Here is a 22,498-nt window from a genome sequence, read left to right as displayed (position 1 = left end):
AGTGCTTGTTATCACTGAATGCTAAAGATTGTTTTAATTTATCAGTTGGTAGTAAAAGTGAATATACATTGTGTATTGTATAATACAATGATTTAAGTTGATTCAACTACTATTCTGGACAAAGAAAGATAACTCCAATCAATTGAAAATTTCTTGCTATTGCACAATATTGTGCAATTAGATATTTCTTGCTATTGCACAATACTGTGCAATTGAAAATATTTGCTATTGCACAATACTGTGCAATTGAAGATTTCTTGCTATTGCACAATACTGTGCAATTGAAAATTTCTTGCTATTGCACAATACTGTGCAATTGAAGATTTCTTGCTATTGCTGAATACTGTGCAATTGAAAATTTCTTGCTATTGCACAATACTTAATATAATAATTTTGGATCCTGATTTGAACCAACTTGAAAACTGGGCCCATAATCAAAAATCTAAGTACATGATTAAATTCAGCATATCAAAAAAGCCAAAGAATTCAATTTTTATTAAAATCAAACTTAGTTTAATTTTGGACCCTTTGGTATTTAAGGAAGACCAATTTGAAAACGGGACTAAAAACTAAGAATCTACATACACAGTTAGATTTGGCATATCAAAGAACCCCAATTATTCAATTTTTGATGAAATCAAACAAAGTTTAATTTTGGACCCCGATTTGGACCAACTTGAAAACTGGGCCAATAATCAAAAATCTAAGTACATTTTTAGATTCAGCATATCAAAGAACCCCAAGGATTCAATGTTTGTTAAAATCAAACTAAGTTTAATTTTGGACCCCCCTTTGGACCTTAATGTAGACCAATTGGAAAACGGGACCAAAAATTAAGAATCTACATACACATATAGATCCGGCATATCAAAAAACCCCAATTATTCAATTTTTGATGAAATCAAACAAAGTTCAATTTTGGACCCTTTGGGCCCCTTATTCCTAAAAACCTGTTGGGACCAAAACTCCCAAAATCAAACCCAACCTTCCTTTTATGGTCATAAACCTTGTGTTTAAATTTCAAAGATTTCTATTTACTTATACTAAAGTTATGGTGCGAAAACCAAGAATAATGCTTACTTGGGCCCCTTTTTGGCCCCTAATTCCTAAACTGTTGTGACCTCAACTCCCAAAATCAATCCCAACCTTCCTTTTGTGGTCATAAACCTTGTGTTTAAATTTCATTGATTTCTATTTACTTATACTAACGTTATTGTGCGAAAACCATGAATAATGCTTATTTGGGCCCTTTTTTGGCCCCAAATTCCTAAACTGTTTGAACTAAAACTCCCAAAATCAATCCCAACCTTCCTTTTGTGGTCATAAACCTTGTGTCAAAATTTCATAGATTTCTATTTACTTTAACTAAAGTTATAGTGCGAAAATCAAGAAAATGCTTATTTGGGCCCTTTTTGGCCCCTTATTCCTTAAATTTTGGGACCAAAACTCCCAAAATCAATCCCAACCTTCCTTTTGTGGTTATAAACCATGTGTTAAAATTTCATAGATTTCTATTCACTTTTACTAAAGTTAGAGTGCGAAAAATAAAAGTATTCGGACGACGCAGGACGCCAATGTGATAGCAATATACGACAAAAATTTAAATTTTTGCGGTCGTATAAAAATGGCATTTTTGCACCAAAGGGAGATAATTTGGAGCATTTTCAATGATATCTACATTTTAAAAGTCCGCTGGGGCCAACACGAATTGATTTTTTGGAATGATTTTTGTACTATATGATAAAGTAACAACTACTTACGGTAATTAATAAAATTTGTAATGAAAAATTAATGTTTAATTTTTTTCTGAAAATCTTATACCCGAGGGCCTCCTTAATACATGTTAATTACTTCGTATCATATTTTTGTAAAGTTTTTCAATGATTTTAATGTTTTTTAAAATATAACATAAATAACATTATGCATCTAGACGTAAAAAGGTACGAAATAGCACATCAATGAAACGCATATAAATCTTCCATGAGGTAAGAAAAGGTATACACACACCACTATTAGGTATGAAAAAATCTTCCATGAGGTACAAATTGGTATACATGTTAATATTCCATAAGGTACAAAATGGTTTTTGCCAGTATACCAAATGGGGGTACGAAATGACTATAGTTCACTCAACTTCACTGTAATGGATTTCATTAGAAAATATCCTACCACAAATTTAAAATTTTGTTTTGTATAAAACTTTGTGAACTTACTTCGTTGGTTTTGCTGTTGTTGTTTCAACATTTCCTGTTGGCTGAGGCACAACACTCACTATTAAAATATATAATAATACATATAAGGCAATAAAAGAACAGGATTATTTTGATAAATACATTTTATTTCTCAACCACAACATCAATTAAATACTATTACAATATAAGTATGAATGAAAATATAGCTTGTCTGATATTTTCTTTGACTTTTATATATCATATAAAGGCATATATTCAAAATTAATGATATCAGTTCTTTTGTTATGTGGTTACAGGCTAATGTCAAAAACAGCCAGTTACAATTTAAATGCATATTAGGTAATAAAACTGACAACACACAAGTTTTATTCTAAGGTTTATGGGGTTTTAACTTTTCAATGCTGATTTCAAAGAATCATTACAACAATAGGCATAATAGTAGTTTGAAAGTTAACATTGTCATTGTTTACATTGCACTTGTAGTTTAAGCATTTAATTAGCATTGGGGAAAGGCTTTATTACATGGTATAATTCTAAATTTCCAATTTCCACAGCATTCCAATATATACATACTAACATTTACATTAATTGTCAATATCTGGATTTAGTGTAAAAAAATAATCAAAGAGCTGAAGAGCTCTGAGGGAAAAGACGGTCATTGTTTCAATTTTTAGGGGGGTATCTTTTGATAGTCTACATACACAGAATGAGCAAAAGAACAGCTAGAACATATAGAAAGGCTGACAATAATGAAACTAATTGTTGTTTATTGTTATTTCATTTCCTAAGTCAAGAATTCATCATAGAGACAATTTGGACCAATGAGATCTGCACCTTCTAAATCAAAACATTTAATTAAAGTTGGGAGTTAATTATCTAAAATTCAATTGAATTTAACAACTACTACAATATATTTTAGAATTTTAATTATGTACAACTGAACGCCAGGCTAAGACCATTCCCAATTTTTTGTGACAGTATTCTCAAGAAAGTGAGGACTGAAAAATCTATTCAGTTTTAATTTTCCATTGATAAATTTCCCAGTTACAACTCTCATCACAGGGATACATGTACTTATAAAATCAAATATGATTGATATAAGCTGTGTGAAGTTTGTTTCCAGATCCCACATTTTGATATATCTGTAAAATTCATGAATAAATAGCTTTAAAAGCAATATTTAAAAAAAAAGACAAAAAAAACTGACCACTACAATAATTATGTTGGTACGCAAAATTTTTTTTATATAGAAGACTACTTATCATATACTAAATGTCACATTTTCAGTGTTCAGAAACATTTACTTTGATTTTAGTGTATAATTACTCATCAATTGAGGTGCTCCTGAATTGGAGGAAGATTCTAACCAGATGCTCCGCAGGGCGCAGCTTTATACAACCGCAGAGGTTGAACCCTGAACGGTTGGGGCAAGTATGGACACAACATTCAAGCTGGATTCAGCTCTAAATTTGGATTGTGATTAAATAGTTGACACAGCATAGGTTTCTGACACAGAATGAATGTGGTCTAATGAACTTAAAATTTTTGTTTTGCCTTTGAGCAATTCACTATGCTGTTGAATATTAATCCTCTCAAAAAAATGTTTGAATAAATTTTCTTTTTATTTATGAAATCTGAAATGAAAAAATTGACCCCCCAATTTTTTTTTCACATCCCCCTTTCCCTTATTTCAAAACTGATCTCAATTCAAATTTCTAATGAAGTTTGCAACAATAACTACTCATTTAAATACATCATAAAATATTAAAATGTAAAAAAAGTGCTTGTTATTACTGAATGGTAAAGATTGTTTTAATCTATCAGTTGGTAGTAAAAGTGAATATACATTGTATATTGTATAAAACCGCGAAAGTTGACCTACAAATTATCTGATTATAGCCTCAGATTAAAGCATTGCATGTTGGTGTGTGAATCATCTACACTACAGCAAACATCATTAGGTTTACATTTAACAAATACAGATTTTAAATTCGTATACAAATACTGTGAATGATTTTTATAATGAATAAAGGATATCCCTGTGTAGGTCGGCATTCCAACAAAGACGTCACTAGGTTAGATATATTTAGAATATTTTGTAATACTGATTTTTCCGGAATGTAAAAGAAACGTATATAGTGTAAGGGAAAGCTCAATATACGATAATTTCACGAGATACAGAAGGGAAATGTGGAAAAAATGTATTTAAAGTCAATCTGTTCTCCTTGTAATCAATTTCAGTATGACATTTTGAGGGGGTTTCCAAACTATCAAAACAAAATGAATGACGTGAGGGAATGATACTCTGGCCAACCCCATTAGGGAATTGACGGCTTGAAGCCGTCTTTCCCCAATCAAAAAATTAAGCACGGTGCACCCCATGTTTGTGGTTTATCATCTTTGCCGCAAGTTTATTGTTTTCTGTTTGGTATTAAATTAATATAGAGATACATTTTGTTACACCTTGTGATCAGTTCATTTGACAATGGTCAATGGCAGTCAACAGGGTTTCAGAACAAAAGTTGTTTGACCTGATAGTCAAATATGTTTTGTTAAAATATACTTTTTCACTCTTTTGGTCTTTTTGGAAAATGTTGTTTGTGTGTATTTAGACCCGAACAATGAAATTTGTTTTACATGCACACATATAAAAATTGTGGTTTTTATCCAACAAAATCATTATGTTTGAATGTTGTTTTCAATTTAGACCTGTTCACATTAACATTTATATATAAATATAACATTCTTATTTAATATGTATTTATACCTTCATATGCATGAACAATTTTTTCTTTAGAGATGGTGAATTTGATATTGAATTGCATGGAAAATTATAAGAAGAAAAAGTACTATTTACAAAAACAGATTTACTTTAAGGTTTGAGTGCAGGTTCAAATCTGCCATCTGGATAAAAGTTATATTAGATATAGCACTGAACACTTTTTGAAGCACTCAAAGGGTTAGATTGATCCTCCATGACCACTCTCTGCACAGGACACACAAACTGAACCTTGGAGGGATTCCACTGAACTGAGGGTCACCCAAGAGAAAACGAAAACGGGATCGATCGGGATCCCAATGCAATCCCGGTGAAATTGTCGGGATAAGCCAGGATAAGCATCTGGAGGCGGGATCCCATTCGGGATAAATATCTGAAACTGGGATCCCATTCGGGATAACTGTCTGAAGCCGGGATTCCAGTCAAGATGAAACGGGATAAATATCGGACACTGGGATCCCAATCCGAACTGTTTAAAGCCGGGATCCCAATCGGGAAAACTGTCTGATGCTGGGATCCCAGTCTAGTTAAAACGGGAAATTGTATGAACCATAATTAATTTATGTTGTTGAAAATATGCAAGTGTTTTGTTTGTGTATACAAATGTGTCTAATAACATCAAGTATAGGTTATTGGTGTTAATTAACAATGTGTATGACACCAAAGCTGTCAGGTGAAGCCAATCACATTTAAGTGTCACTTAATACTCAGTTTGACAGATATTTATAAGTCAGAAAAATGCCGAGATTTTCGCGATAAAAATGACAGGGCGTCCGAGGAAATGTCAACGGGTGTTTTGCCAGACAAGCTTGGGCGTTTCTAATGTTCCCCAACTTCTCATAAGTGCGTTTCTATTAGTTGTCGTCCGGCATCAATGATAAGATAATGACTGACGTCATAAAACGTTGGTCTCTCAACTTATGTAAAATGTAAAATAAAATGATGACCACGTGCTTTGTACTGAACAGTTCGACCCAAGAAAATACTGTCCTAAATAATGCGGCCACTATCTTATCCGCATGCACCATGTGCCGATTACTAAAGTATTCTTTTCTTATATTTAGTAAAAACTGGCCAGTAATTAATACTTTTATGCGATACCCTTAATTTATTTATAATACCGTTACGGAGACAGATCAACTTGGCCAATATAATTTGGGGCGAGATTGTCACGTCAACGTTTGTGTACTGGTAAAAACGTCATCAAAATTTGTTTACGCTGAATTATGGACTGGACGAAGATGAAGATGTTTTCAGATAAGTGCATTAATAATTTAATTTAACATGTGTATATGTGCATATAATGATTATAAAAATAATTTATTGAGGAACTATGATTTGTATGGTTTTTATCTGAGCAAATCAACTTTAGTTGAGAAAGTCTGAAACCATAAACTGAAAATATATATATATGTAGGACTCTAAAGTGCGATGGGGACGCTAAAGTACGATGGTCACGCTAAAGTCCGATGGTCCGCGAAGTATAGACATTATAAACGTAGTTTGATTATGACGTTTTAACAGTCATTTATACAAACCAAAAATGAACACGCCGGTTTTTGATTAAAAACTTTTGAACCAAATGTGAATAACTTAAATCTAACCGTGCTTTGTCGGTTAGAGAAAATGTGTTTTATTTCGGTAGCTGGAAAAAGAACTGCTGCAGTCGATCGTTTTACTATAGGCCTAATAGATACAAGTAGTATTCGCATATTTAGATATCCTGTATCCTGCTTTTATTGGAAGCGAACGGATACATTTGAATCATTGTTTATGTTGCAGTTTAGTTTGCGGTTCCCTTTAAAATGTCGCTTTTATTGAAAAGTAGCGTGTACAATATAAAGGTACATATTTTCATGTGTAAGTTATAACTAATCGCCTAAAACATTAGTTTGTACATTGCCTGAAAATATAACATGGATGCGTAGTTGCTACAAAAAAGAAGAAAAATAAGCTCGGAAATCATCGCCTTTCTCTCTCATTTAAATTAACCAAATAAATGTTACATATTCCGACAATAATCGAATTTTGTATCTTTTAACTTAAAAAGGACGATTGTAAGGGGAGGTGTACCCATAAACTACACCAATTATAACAATATTTAATGCGCACTAGTTGTCGAAAAATCATTTACAAGAAATATATAGTATTCTGTGACACCTAAATTACCTTTTTAGCAATTATTACGTGGTCGGTCTTTGAGAATTATTCACTTAAGGCTACTGTTAAATTATACTGCCTTTCAAAATCTATGGTATACACCTTATAATACTAGATAATACAAAAGGGCTTTTGTTGAATTAAGTGTTCTTTAATTTTTTGTTTATTATAAAGCCCTCAAACTTTACCCTTTGGTACATCGCACTTTAGCGTGATATACCATCGTACTTTAGCGAACAAACAACCATCGCACTTTAGCGTGCGACACCATCGTACTTTAGCGTAGACCATCGCACTTTAGCGTGACTATCGCACTTTAGAGTCCTACATATATACATGCATGATTGCCATGAATAAACTTATTTTAAACCTGTCACATAACAGGCATAAATAGTAGGTATGTCAAACTTTAATTCAGTTGTGTGTATGTTTATTTAGTGAAAATAATAAGTCGCTAGTTATTTATCGTCAGGGGATAAAAAAGGGGGAAGGTAATTAATTTGCAAAAAAAATAAAATAACCTTCCAAGACTTCATTATTATTTGGACTAGCTTCCAATCTACTGTATTCTATAAACATTAACATGCAATAATATTTCTATTGAATTTGTTGCTTCAAAACGTATTGAACAAATGATTCTTTGTGGATTTTTTTGATACTTTTAGGGGATATACTGATCTTTTTAAATGGAGCTGCCAACGAAACAGATTGCATGCAGATATTCCAGTTACCATAATTTACTCAGCAATTCTAGTTGGAAGTACAGAGACAGCAAATTAATTAACAGAAAGGAAAACATGACATATGTATCCTTTTGCATAAATAACCCAGGAATCCCAGTGGCAGTGCAATTTGAATTGGTGCATGTATATTCTGCTGGTATTTATTTTTGGGATCCCGCTTTTTTTTCCGGGAATCCCAGTATATTTCCACTGGGATTTACATCGGGATCCCGCTTCTTTTACGAGAATCCCGAAATTTTATCCCATTACATTTACATCGGGATCCTGCTTATTTAGCGGGAATCCCGAAATTTTATCCCAGTGGGATCCCAATTGAATTCCCACAATATCCCAGTGGGATCCCAGTATATTTCAACCGGGATTAACATCGGAATTCCCGGACTTTTGGCGGGATTCCCGAAATTTTATCCCGGTGGAATTAGGTGGGATCCCACTTGGAATCCCATCAAAATTCCAGCCAGGATTTCAGTGGAATTCCAGATTAATTTTCTCTTGGGCAATAAATAAGTTACAAAATCAGCAAAATCAACACTTTTTGATCGAAAAGGGTGTCCATCAATTAGAACAATAATATTTCTCTTCCATCCCAACCTCCTTGTCCAACCGTACACATCATGTGATCACCAACTTTGAATTTATTATAAGCATATATGCGTCACAAAAATGGTAAAGCTCATTTGCATATAATTTGCATATTTTGGCTTACTAATGAAAAATAAGCAATTTTTATAATGAGGATCACTTAAATGAGTTTTTGAGGCTTAACCTGACATGAGGCATGTTTCATCTTATACATCAGAATGGGGAAGGGGGGATTCTGATAAAAGTAAACAATTTATAAATGATTTGTCATATTATGTATAAATTTGTTTGACAGTTTATACGCCAGGCAAATGTTTTAAATACAGTTTAAGAAAATTTAACAAAAATTAGTACCATTTTGTTCATCCCTTTTATGGCCTTTTGTTGATATGGGTTGATATGGTAACTGTGTAGTTGTAACTTTATCCCTTGCAGACATACAAACTCTTCTTTTTGTTGAATCCCCATGAATATGAACAGCTTCTGAGGACTTGCACCTAGAATATATTATTTACAAAACTTTTATTAGTTAAAAACCCGAGAATTTTTGTGTTCTTTTATCCCTCTATTGTGAGTATCAATGTTTTGTAAAAATATCTAGTGAATTAAGCTATTAAATTAAAATTGCATTGGTTTCTCTAATTTGGTTGAGTTCAGATATTTCTTTCCTTTAATGGCATAAATATTGGCAATAACTTTACAATACATATAAATTCTACCACTGCATAAAGTGTGAGACAATAATATTATCCAGTCAAAACATTTGAATTGTTCATTCAAACCCAAGGACTGCCGATCATCTAAAATATTGAAAATTTAACTGACATGAGATTCAGTGGCTGAATTTGCTTCTGTATTTTTAATGATAGGTAGGAAAACTCTTTATTTTACTTGACCAGCAAAAAATATAGATTCCACCACTGCAACAAGTGAGTTACGAAATTTCTCTACTCATGACATTCAAATTTCAATATTTAAAGAGTAAGGCTTTAGCTTGACTAGAAGTTGTTGAACCAATTACACATCCCTAACTAATATGAGCATGCCAATCACGACACCAAATAGGAACTCTTAAATTTCCTCCTGCAAAAGAGTTCTGCTTGCATGCCAATATACTATCAAGGGGATAGGGGGTTTCATCAAAGTAAGATAATTCTGTTATTTTTTTAAAAAGTTCATTGACCTTTTTGAAATTTTCTCTTTATCCTTCCAGTTATACTCACTCAGGTTGTGGAATACATTCTTCAAATCCTTTTTTTTCTTTGTACATATTCTTACCACATCGTGTGCATACACCTGATAAAATTTAGAGCATTATATTATCATATCAAAGAATTTGTTAAGACTATAAAAGCTTAATAGGGATATACATGTACATTATTCCATTTTCCCATAAAATCAGATCGATGTACTTTAAGATATTGCTTACTAATATATATAATGAATTATACTCCTACTCAAGTTTGTGACAAACAGAAAGTAGAAAATCAAGCATATATTCTATTTTTGGTCATGGTGGCCAAGTTTGTTGACTGACTGAAATAAAAACAACAAGAATGTGTCCCCAGTATACGGATGCCCCACTTGCACTATCATTGTCTATGTTCAGTGGACCATGAAATTGGGGTCAAAACTCTTATTTGGCATTAAAATTAGAAAGATCATATCATAAGGAACATGTGAACTAAGTTTCAAGTTGATTGGACTTCAACTTCATCTAAAACTACTTTGACCAAAAACTTTAACCTGAAGCGGGATGAACGGACGTACGGACGGATGAACGAACAGACAGACGGACGAACAGATGTACAGACCAGAAAACATAATGCCGCTCTACTATCATGACTATCGTAGGTGGGGCATAAAAATTTATATTAGATACAAAAAGGATCAATCACTCCCAAATAACAAAGCAAAAGATGAGTGCATTGGAGTATAAATAGATGCATGATTATCATGGTACTATTAATTTTCTGGTAGTTTCAGAAAAAATTTACATATATGAATGAGAATGATGACAGATGCCAAGTGATTGTAAATCCATGAAACAGTGGAATGAATTTAACGTTGGTTTCTTTTTTGTATCACCAACACTAAAGTAGGCTATTAATGATGAAGCAGCTTTTCTAGATTCAAATATTTCCATTTTACACGGGAAACTCTATACTAAAATTATGTCAAAAGGGACGATTTTTTGTTCCCTATTGTTTATTTTCTCTTTTTGAACAGTGATGTTCCTTTGGCACCATCTTACGGTGTTTATATATCACAACTAGTTTGTTATGCCCGTGTTACAATCTTTATAGACCATAATTTTTACAGAAGTCTTGTTTACCTACCGTGCCCAAAAATTTAGAAAAGATTCTGGTAAATTTATTGATCCTTTAAATAAACTTATACTAAAAGGTTACCAATTCAACACTGTTATATCATTGAATATTGTTTTTATTGGTATTAGTATTGATTTTGTTATCAGTAAATTAAAAGCAAACTAAATACATGTAGTATTGTTATATAGATATACACATTTATGGATCTACTACAATTTGGGGATACCTGTATCTTTGCATTGCACAAGGTCATGTTTTTCTCTGACTGTTTATGACATCTTTACACTAAATCCATTATATGTTGGTTGTGTACTGATTGATAATTTAGTCTTAGATGCATGATTTTTTTTATGAGTTGTTAGTGGCTTTGAACTAGCTGTCAGTTACTTATTAAAAGTATTCTCAGATCAGTATTTGGTGGCTTTTTGTTGTTGGGATATTCAAGTACCCGGCCACATTTTGTTAGATGTATATATATATGTTATTTGTATTCATCTGATGAGCCTTTTTAAATTGATTTTTATAGTTATTTGTTGTACTGTTACACCACTCTCCCAGTTAAGGGGAGGGTTGGGATCCCCATACATGTCAAGTGACATGATATTAGCGTGTAATACACGCTTTTTCAACAGTTTACACGCGAGGATTTTGTCACATGGCGTGTACACGCTTTTCAACACTTTACACGCAATTACACGCATTTTCGTTCTTTTCACTTTGTGGTCGTTAGTGATATCGCTATTCTGGGTTTTTTTCCTTATTCGGCGATAAATACCGAAAATTTCGAGGTTTGTCTGCCATATTGTTTATTTTTCTATATACCCATAACAGTAAAAGGTAAGTAGTTTGTGATTAGTTTTAACGATATTGTTACTTTCTTTCAAATTCACTTTATAGGGGAAATGTGCACAGAAAGAGGTCGCTTCCAGGCCTGTACCGTCGTCTAAAGCGCCGATTGTTAATTCAAAACGATGTGTACGTACCAAGATTCAATGTTTATAAATTATATTTTGGAGTTCGAGTTTTATTAATCGAGTGACAAGTAACGTATTGTGCATTCTTTATTGCAATGATCAAAAACAATACATGTGAGAGGAGAAATACAATGTAGCTAGTTGAATAACCATTTAACATGTTTATTTAATGGAAATCAAATTTATAAAACATTTTTCTCTTTTAATTTCAGTTTCAAATATAGCCAACAGATTCTACACTCACTACAGGCCATGGGGATGAAAATATCACAGAACTGTTGGATCAGCTCTCATAGTACCAGCTATCTTCTGATGAACTACCCAGTTTTGACCAGGCAATGGGAGCAATGGCAGAGATAATAGATGACATTTTACATTGCCAAAAAAACAACATAATGACATTCTTTCAAATATCAATACCTACTGTGGGAGAGCTTTTTCAATTATAAAAATATATTGACACTGAATTCTGATCAGAACTTGACTATGTTAGATTTATATTGTACATTGTTGTATGCTGTTATCAAATAAATGTAACTAAACTTGAAACTGGCAGTTGTTTTGAATATGTGCCTAGTGGACTGTGGTGGTGCCTTAAAAACAACATAACAGACCACTGTTTAATACAATAAAAGTTCACAGTAGAATATATATTGTTTTTTGTATATAAACAAATTTTTATGTGAAATTATGAACATTACCACATTCATATTAAAAAGTCCGCATCTACGTCACGCGTTTTTACACGCTTTTTGACATGTCATGTCATGTCATGACATGATTTCCCATTGTCAGGGGTTGACATGTATGGGGATCCCGCTATCATGTTTAACCACGCCACAATCTGTATGTATGTGCCTGTCCCAAGTCAGGTGTCTGTAATTCAGTGGTTGTTGTTTGTTGATGTGTTACATATTTGTTTTCTGGGATTTGTCATATATGTCAAGTGACATGATATTCGCGTGTAATACACGCTTTTTCAACGGTTTACACGCAAGGATTTTTTCACATGGCGTGTACACGCTTTTCAACACTTTACACGCAATTACACGCATTTTCGTTCTTTTCACTTTGTGGTCGTTAGTGATATCGCTTTTCTCGGATTTTTTCCTTATTCGGCGATAAATACCGAAATTTCGAAGGAATTGTTGTTTATTTTTCTATATGGACAAACAGTAAAAGTCAAGTAGTTTGTGATTAGTTTTAACGATTTTGTTACTTTCAAATTCAATTTATATGGGAAATGTGAACAGAAAGAGGTTGCTTTCAGGCCGGTACCGTCGTCTAAAGAGCCGATTGTTAATTCAAAACGATGTGTATGTACCAAGATTCAATGTTTATAAATTATATATTTTGGAGTTCGAGTATTTATGATCGAGTGAGTCAAGTAACGTATTGTGCATTCTTTGTTGCAATGATCAAAAACAATACATGTGAGAGGAGAAATACAATGCAGCTAGTTGAATAACCATTTAACATGTTTATTTAATGGAAATCAAATTTATAAAACATTTTTCTTTTTTAATTTCAGTTTCAAATATAGCCAACAGATTCTACAGGCCATGGGGATGAAAATATCACAGAACTGTTGGAACAGCTCTCATTGTACCAGCTATCTTCTGATGAACTACCCAGTTTTGACCAGGCAATAGCAATGGGAGCAATGGCAGAGATAATAGATGACATTTTACATTGCCAAAAAAACAACATAATGACATTTTTTCAAATATCAATTCCTACTGTGAGAGAGCATTTTCAATTATAAAGAAATATTGACACTGAATTCTGATCAGAACTTGACTATGTTACATTTATATTGTACATTGTTGTATGCTGTTATCAAATAAATGTAACTAAACTTGAAACTGGCAGTTTGTTTTGAATATGTGCCTAGTGGTGGTGCTTTAAAAACAACATAACAGACCACTGTTTAATATAATAAAAGTTCACAGTAGTATATATATTGTTTTTTGTATATTAACAAATTTGTATGTGAAATTACGAACATAACCACATTCATATTAAAAAGTCCGCATCTACGTCACGCGTTTTCACATGCTTTTTGACATGTCATGTCATGTCATGACATGATTTCCCATTGTCAGAGGTTGACATGTATGGGATTTGTACATAAATAAGCCCATTAGTTTTCTCATTTGAGTTGTTTTACCTTTGTTTTTTCTGGGCCTTTTATAGCTGACTATGCAGTTTGGGCTTTGCTCATTATGAAGGCTGTACAGTGACCTATAGTTGTTAATTTATGTGTCATTTGGTCTCTCGTGGAAAGTTGTCTCATTGGCAATCATACCACATCTTTTTCCTAAATCAACAAATTTTCACTGGGTTAATCATACAGACCATTATTATTGTATCTACAAATTCCATACTTTCAAAAATGATAGAATTTGAAAGAATTGAAATCCAAGATGTTTTGCTAAGATAAACAAAACTGAATTATTACAAAATTCCTTACCATATTCTGAAGACAAGTAAAACCCTGGATGACAATTTTTTTCTTTAGATAGCTCACATAAATCTGGATCAGTACCAAAATATCCAGCTTTTGTTTTACACCGACAACTTGGTTTCAATGTTTTATTACATTCTCCTTGATTAACTATTTCTGCCTCTAAAATGAAAAAAAAAGAAAACTAAATAAACGCATAGGCTTTAGCATACAGTGGATTTGTATATACATTGAAACTACATTTGGAGGAGTCAACTGGAATAATACTATACATGTGTTCAGATGTCAAGAAAAACTTATTTGGTTACTAGACTGTTGTTTATCATCTTTATAATTACATGGTTAATGGGTGTTCTATTATTTGTCATCATTGGTCATTGAAATTATTAATCTTTACTGTTAAGTCTGGGTTTTTTTTGGTTATATCCTCTTGGTCTTGCTCAGTACTTGTATATCCTGCCATCATGTTAATGAGCTATTGTCATTTTTTTGTATTCTTGTATTTCATTGTTGCGTATTAACCTTGTCTTTATGCCATTTTGCTTTTCTTTGGTGACTTGTTTTTTTGTTTTTTTAGTGATTAAGATTATACCACAAAGTAGACTGCCATATACCCTTATTTTTTTTAACATTTCATTTTTTATTTTATGTCTGATTGTTTTGTTCACACATTAATGTAAATGGATTGGAATTTTAGGCGACTGTCATACAAGCAAGAGGTTTAACTTGCTAAAAGACAGATTAAATTAAACATTTTCTACATGAGGAAAAGCCTATAGCAAGTCAGGAATATGAGTTGTTTTCCATTGGTTAGATTTGATTGAGCTTTTGATTTTGCCATTTGATAAGGTGATTTTGATTTGAATTTTCTTTTTAACATATGACTGAAGAGATAAAAAAAATCTACCATTGCAAATCTTAATTAATTCAAACAAGAATGTGTCCATAGTACACGGATGCCCCACTCGCATTATCATTTTCTATGTTCAGTGGAACATGAAATTGGGGTCAAAGGTCTAATTTGGCAATTAAATTAGAAAGATCATATCATAAGGAACATGTGTACTAAGTTTGAAGTTGATTGGACTTTCAACTTCATCAAAAACTACCTTGACCGAAAACTTTAACCTGAAACTTGCACTATCCTTTTCTATGTTCAGTGGACCGTGAAATTAGGTTCAAAGTCTAATTTGGCAATTAAATTAGACAGATCATATCATAGGGAACATGTGTACTAAGTTTGAAGTTGATTGGACTTCAACTTCATCAATAACTACCTTGACCAAAAACTTAAACCTGAAACTTGCACTATCATTTTCTATGTTCAGTGGACCGTGAAATTGGGGTCAAAAGTCTAATTTGGCAATTAAATTAGAAAGATCATATCATAGGGAACATGTGTACTAAGTTTGAAGTTGATTGGACTTCAACTTCATCAAAAACTACCTTGACCAAAAACTTTAACCTGAAACTTGCACTATCATATTCTATGTTCAGTGGACCGTGAAATTGGGGTCAAAAGTCTAATTTGGCAATTAAATTAGAAAGATCATATCATAGGGAACATGTTTACTAAGTTTGAAGTTGATTGGACTTCAACTTAATCAAAAACTACCTTGACCAAAAGCTTTAACCTGAACGAATGAACAAACGAACGAACAAACGAATGGACGGACGGACGGACGCACAGACCAGAAAACATAATGCCCCCCTACTATCGTAGGTGGGGCATAATTAAACAGAGAAATAAACTAGAGGCTCTTAAGCAGTCAGGGGACTTACTGAAATAAGTGATTTTTAAGTCACTTATTTGAGTAGCAAATTCGAAGTTTTGTCACAAATTTGGATTTTGTAGTTTTTTCAAAATTTTAAACACATAGGTTTAAATAATATCTTTTAATTAGTAAAATTGAAAAAAAAATGAACTTTTTGCTTCTTTTAAGTAGCAAGGTTTATGCCTTTGATGCTATCATTTAGCTGAAAATTCTATTTTAGTTGAAACAAGAATGTGTCCATAGTACACGGATGCCCTACTCGTACTATCATTTTCTATGTTTAGTGGACCCTGAAATTGGAGTAAAACTTTAATTTTGCATTTAAATTCGAAAGATCATATCATAGGGAACATGTATACTAAGTTTCAAGTTGATTGGACTTCAACTTCATCAAAAACTACCTTGACCAAAAACTTTAACCTGAAATTTGCACTATCATTTTCTATGTTCAGAGAACCGTGAAATTGGGGTTAAAACTCTAATTTGGCATTTAAATTAGAAAGATTATATCATAGGGAACATGTATACTAAGTTTCAAGTTGATTGGATTTCAACTTCATCAAAAACTACCTTGACCAAAAACTTTAACCTGAAATTTGCACTATCATTTTCTATGTTCAGTGAACCGTGAAATTGGGGTTAAAACTCTAAATTGGCATTAAAATTAAAAAGATCATATCATAGGACACATGTGTACTAAGTTTCAAGCCGATTGGACTTCAACTTCATCAAAAACTACCTTGACCAAAAACTTTAACCTGAACGAACGGACGGACACACAGACCAGAAAACATAATGCCCCTCTACTATCGTAGGTGGGGCATAAAAATGCTATAATAATGGCTTCACATAATGATCTGAAACTTTCTTAACAGATTTTTCCCAGCAGTGGGAGTATTTTTCCTGTAAAGTTCAAGGTTTCATCTTTCAGATTATGTAAAAAATTCTACTGTTCGCTGATAAAAATTTCACTGTTCGGGGGTGTTGAAATTAGTGGGGGTTATTAAAATAATGATACTTAAATAAGTGATTTTTGGGAAGGAAATTGAGGTATGATACTTAAACAAGTGATTTTAATGTCATTATCCTAGATTCAATACAAGGTCATCACCTGAAATGACCTGGTCATCCTAGACAACACAGATGTTGGTTCTGATAAGTTTAGAAACATAATTAGTCCCTGGATCATTAGTATTCTATATTTAAAGCTACAATAAGATTAAATCACTTCTTCTAGTGATTAATTTGTACTACTTAAATAGCTGATTATTAAAGAAAGACAACTCTTACTTCCAACTTTTATGGAAATAATGTTACTTAAACCAGTGATTTAGAAAATCACTCATTTAAGTAAGTCCCCTGACTGTTAAGAGCCTGTGTCGCTTACCTTAGTCTATGTGCATATTAAACAATATGACACAGATGGATTCATGACAAAATTGTGTTTTGGTGATGGTGATGTGTTTGTAGATCTTACTTTACTGAACATTATTGCTGCATACAAGTATCTCTATCATGAACTTGGCTCAGTAGTTACAGAGAAAAATATTTTGAAAAAATTTACAAAAATTTACAAAATTTATGAAAATTGTTAAAAATTTACTATAAACATGATAAAGGGCAATAACTCCTTTAGGGGTCAATTGACCATTTTGGTCATGTTGACATATTAGTAGGTCTTACTTCGCTGTACATTATTGCTGTTTGTAGATAAATTCTTTCTATATTAATATTAAAGATAATAACCAAAAGCTGCACATTTTTTACCAACTCAGGGGTAGCAACCAAACAACAGGTTGCCCGATTGGTCTGAAGATTTCAGGGTATTTAGATCTTCACCTAATGAAAAAAAATGTCTCTTCAAATTTGTTCTAAATGCTTTGGTTTTAAAGATATGAGCCAAAAACTGCATTTTTCCTTATGTACTATTTTTAGCCATGTCAGCCATCTTGGTTCACGGGTGGGGTTATCAGACACATTTTTTAAACTGGATACCCTAAAAATGATTATGGACAAGTTTGGTTAAATTTGTATCAGTAGTTTTAGAAGAGAAGATTTTCTTGAAAGATTACAAAAATTTGTTAAAAATTGACTATAAAGTGCAATAACTTCTTAAGGGGTCTGACCAATTTTGATAATGTCAAACCTATTTGTAGAATTTACTTTGCTGAACATTATTGCTGCTTACAGTTTACCTTTATGTATACATTTTTTGTAATAATATTCAAGATAAAAACCAACCAGGTGCTCCGCAGGGCACAGCTATATACGACCCCAGTGGTCGAACCCTGAACAGTGGGGGCAAATTTGGTCACAATATTCAAGCTTGATACTGTCTGAATTTGGATTGTGATCAAATTTTTTACATAATATGGGTTTTTGTCACAAAAATAATGTGGTCAAAGATCTAACAAATCTATTGCACAATACTGTGCAATTGAATATTTCTTCTTGAAACTTTTCAAAATTTGAAATTTAAAAAATTTTGAAAAATAAAGGAATTCCTTTAAAAATGGTAAACAAAAAATCCCCCCCCACTTTTTGAAACCCCCATTGGAGCAATAACCCTTAAACTCAATCCCATGCTTTCTTTTGTAGTATTGAACCTTGTAGTACAATTTCAGAGAGATCCATACACTTAAACACAAGTTATCGTCATGATTGTTTGGAAACTAGAACCATGCTTCTTTTTGGCCCTTTTTAGGCCCCTAAATGCACATATTTTGGGCAATACACCCAAAACTTAATCCCAGCCTCTCCTTTGTTATGTGGTTCGATGTGGTACAATTTCAGAGAGATCCATACAATTACACACAAGCTATTGTTTGGAAACTAGAAAAATGCTTGTTTTGGCCCCTTTTTGGCCCTTAATTCCTAAACTTTGGCCCCATAACCCTGAAAATGAATCCAAACCTTCTACTTTTGGTTTTAAACATTGTGATATAATTTCAGAGCAATTGAAATACTTGTACACAAGTTATTATCCTGAAACTAGAAAAATGCTTGTTTTGGGCCCCTTTTGGGCCCCTAATTCCTAAACGGTTGGGACCATCATCCCCAAAATTAATCCCAACCTTCATTTTGTGGTATTGAACCTTCTGAAAAAATTTCATAAAGATCTATTTACTTAAACTAAAGTTATTATCCTGAAACCAATGTGTCTTCGGACGACGCAGACAACGCAGACGACGCAGACAACGACATCATACCATTATACCATCCCAAAATTTTTTTGGGGTCGTATAAAAACAGCAAAATCACCTTAAAATTACCAATTCAGGGAGCAGCAACCAAAGAACTGGTTGTCGGATTCATCTGAAACTTTCAGGGCAGATAGATCTTGACCTTATGATCAATGTTACAACATCACAGATTTGCTATAAATGTTTTGGTTCCAGAGATATAAGCCAAAATCTACATTTTACCCCTATGTTCTATTTTTAGCTATGGCTGCCATTTTGGTTAGTTGGCCGGTGTCATATGGTTTTTTGAACCTCCTAAAAAGTGAACCCGGGGTCAAAATACCAATTATCATCTAGAATGAAAAACATTGCGGGGGGGGGGGGTCAATTAACCATAGCTGTATTTTGACCCCAGGTCAATTTACCATGGGGTTCAAAATCCTATATGACACCAGGTCAGTGGACACATTTTTTAAACTTGATTCCACAATGATGATTGTGGCAAAGTAGTTTCAGAGAAGAAGGTTTTTGTAAAAGTTAACGACGGACGATGACGATGGAAGACAGAAAAGCTCACTTGGCCCAGAGACTTGGCCCTCTGGGCCAGGTAAGCTAAATAGCATGTCAAATCAATGTAACAAATAGAAAATAACAATCATAGCACAATGCCTTTACTTTAACAATGTTTAAACAAAAGAAAAATGTTTTTGTTTGTTTGTAAAGTAAACAAAATACTAACCATCAGATTTACATGTACATTTTTCTGCTGGATTCTTACACACAGACAGCACAGGTGGGTCATGAAACTTTGATGAATCAAATAGTTCTATGCTGACAGGTCGATCTGATGGACATGGTACACAGAAATCTTTTATGCCATCCCCTTCTGTGCATGGTTTAAATATGTGATCTACAATATATATAAATATATCATTTATACATATTAAAGGAAGAAAGGGGGTTGGCAGGTGAAATAGGTTCAAAACTTATTACATGGAAACCATGAATTAACACAAGACCTACACTTTTGAACAGAATGAAAGCTTCAATGAAATACTGTAAATTCAGATATTATTGCAGGCATTCATTATTGCAATTTTGTCATTTTAGACTAAAATGTGATTTTAATTTCTGCTACATTGAGAAACATCCTGTTTAGTTCATATAAAAAATTTCAAAATGAGAGTTTAAATCATTGAGATTATAACCTTGTTACATTTTATAACAAGAATGTGTCCCAAGTACACGGAAGCCCCACTTGCACTATAATTCTCTATGTTCAGTGGACCATGAAATTGTGGTAAAAACTCTTATTTGGCATTGAAATTAGAAAGATCATATCATATATAGGAAACATGTGTACAGTTTCAAGTTGATTGGACTTCAACTTCATCAAAAAGTACCTTGACCAAAAACTTTAACCTGAAGCAGGACGAACAGACAGACGGACGAAGGAACGAACGAAGGAACGGACCCACAGACCAGAAAACATAATGCCCCGCTACCATTGTGGGTGGGGCATTAAAACATTGAATAATTTCTGAATTTACAGTATTTCATTGAAGCTTTCATTCAACAAAAATTTCAATTTTGAATACAAAAATTAAAGCTTAATACAATGTAACTCAGAGAAGATACATGTAGGTCGTTTTGTTTCTGTGGAACCATGCTGTCTTAATGATAAGTTTAAATGCACAAAAAACATGTAAGAGAGGACTCCAATACTGGAAAAATGTTCTTCAAATATATTCATTTCTTTGACAATACTTATAATAACTAAGATTTCATAGAAAGTCTTATGTTGTGCACTTAAGTAAGGTTTTTTTAGAATATTAGTATGTCATTTTTGGATAAGACATGACGCAGGTTAGTTAATAGCAATCCTTTTGTGAGAAATACCGAGATCTGTAATAAATATGTTGTCTTAGGACTTACTTTTAGGACATATTATGCCCAGGCATTTTGTAGTTGTTCCATTAATATACTCCCTTTCTGTTGTTCCAACTGCATTACACTGAAATGTATAATCTTTGAACATGAATATTGTATATCTGAAAGTGTCATGATTCATAACATAGAAGTCTTTGCCTTGGGCCTGTGCAATTCAGCTCTACAGATGAATAGAAACAAAATAAAATTTTCATTAAATTCAGCTTCATGTCTGTAAATTCAAATGTTTTACATGAAGACTGCATATATAAGAGCAAGCATACACATTATTATACACTAACATGACTAACACAATAATAAAAATATCTTTTTGTATGTTTCTTTATTTCTAAAGGTCTAATTAATCAATCTAGTATAATTAGTTTAACATAAACACTTTATTGAATTATTTTCAAAATTGTTCATGTTTTTTACAGGTTTTTTTTGTCAGGTTTCTGTATTTTGTAATACATGTAATAAATGGGCAAAAACTTCAACAAATATTTTTGAATTCTAGCACACTATTAAATACCAGGGAATGTAAACTATAGTTTTAAATACATTGAAATTGTTGTTAAGAACTAACTAAAATGCACAATGTAGCTTCTTCAAATATATACATATTAATATTGACTAACAAGTGTTGAAAACATGAAAGAATCACTTACCTGAAGCACACAGCATAGAAATATGACAACTCCAATCAAATTCTGAATGTGTTCAATCATTTGGAGAACTTAAATCAGGAGGGATACCAAAAGTTGAAGAATATGACACTATTCAGTCTTTGTTGAGATTGAAGGATAAATCCTAAACACAGTTCTTAAAGGAGACTTTGAGATCATGTACAAGAAATATGAGTTTAAACATGTAAACAAAAAATATTCCAGATCCTGATTCACAATGTTCATGCCAGAATAGAAATGTTCTCCTATTTTCCATTTAAGTAATTTCCAGGTCCTTTTATTGAATATAAACCTAAATTCATATCATTGTTGGAAATTTCTTTTTAGAGTAGTTTACTGATTCCAGAAAGTTGCTGCTCATCATATGAATTACTGTTTCTTTTTCTCTTTGACAATATGCATCAGCCATCTTCTTTTGGTTTTCTTAATCAACAACTACTTCCCACCTGAAAAAAAGTGAGCACAATAGTATTTACTTTTAGAAGAATATATAAATGTTTAGAAACATGTTCATTTATTACATCAATTCAAACTTGTATTTCAAAGCGGAATATTGTCCTGAAGGAGATGACAAACTTTCATGAGCAAAGACACTATTTCATAATGAACTATTGTACGTGACAGTATCTCATTGTGAAATAGTGTCCCCAAACAATATTTTATATGACAAAATATTTCGGGGGACAATATTTCAAATGT

The 22,498-nt window shown here is 32.6% G+C and overlaps 1 protein-coding gene across 1 annotated transcript in view; it reads right to left on the bottom strand.

The window, feature by feature from the left end:
* The window catches only part of LOC139501009 (uncharacterized), a 52,162-nt gene that overhangs the window by 20,621 nt on the left and 9,043 nt on the right, over window positions 1-22,498 (bottom strand). Inside the window, exons 2-8 of the mRNA XM_071289953.1 lie at window positions 21,782-22,245; window positions 21,120-21,198; window positions 19,924-20,094; window positions 14,234-14,389; window positions 9,680-9,752; window positions 8,811-8,953; window positions 2,214-2,271 (exon numbers count right to left, since the gene is read on the bottom strand). Of these exons, the coding sequence (XP_071146054.1) occupies window positions 2,214-2,271; window positions 8,811-8,953; window positions 9,680-9,752; window positions 14,234-14,389; window positions 19,924-20,094; window positions 21,120-21,198; window positions 21,782-21,841 (740 nt within the window). The 5' untranslated portion in view covers window positions 21,842-22,245. The remainder of the gene's footprint in view (window positions 1-2,213; window positions 2,272-8,810; window positions 8,954-9,679; window positions 9,753-14,233; window positions 14,390-19,923; window positions 20,095-21,119; window positions 21,199-21,781; window positions 22,246-22,498) is intronic.

The sequence above is a fragment of the Mytilus edulis genome, chromosome 13 (genome assembly GCF_963676685.1).
Source record: "Mytilus edulis chromosome 13, xbMytEdul2.2, whole genome shotgun sequence".
In the NCBI taxonomy this organism is placed as follows: Eukaryota; Metazoa; Mollusca; class Bivalvia; order Mytilida; family Mytilidae; genus Mytilus; species Mytilus edulis.
The sequence above is the reverse complement of the archived record's forward strand: the minus strand, read 5'-3'. Positions and strand labels throughout refer to the sequence as shown.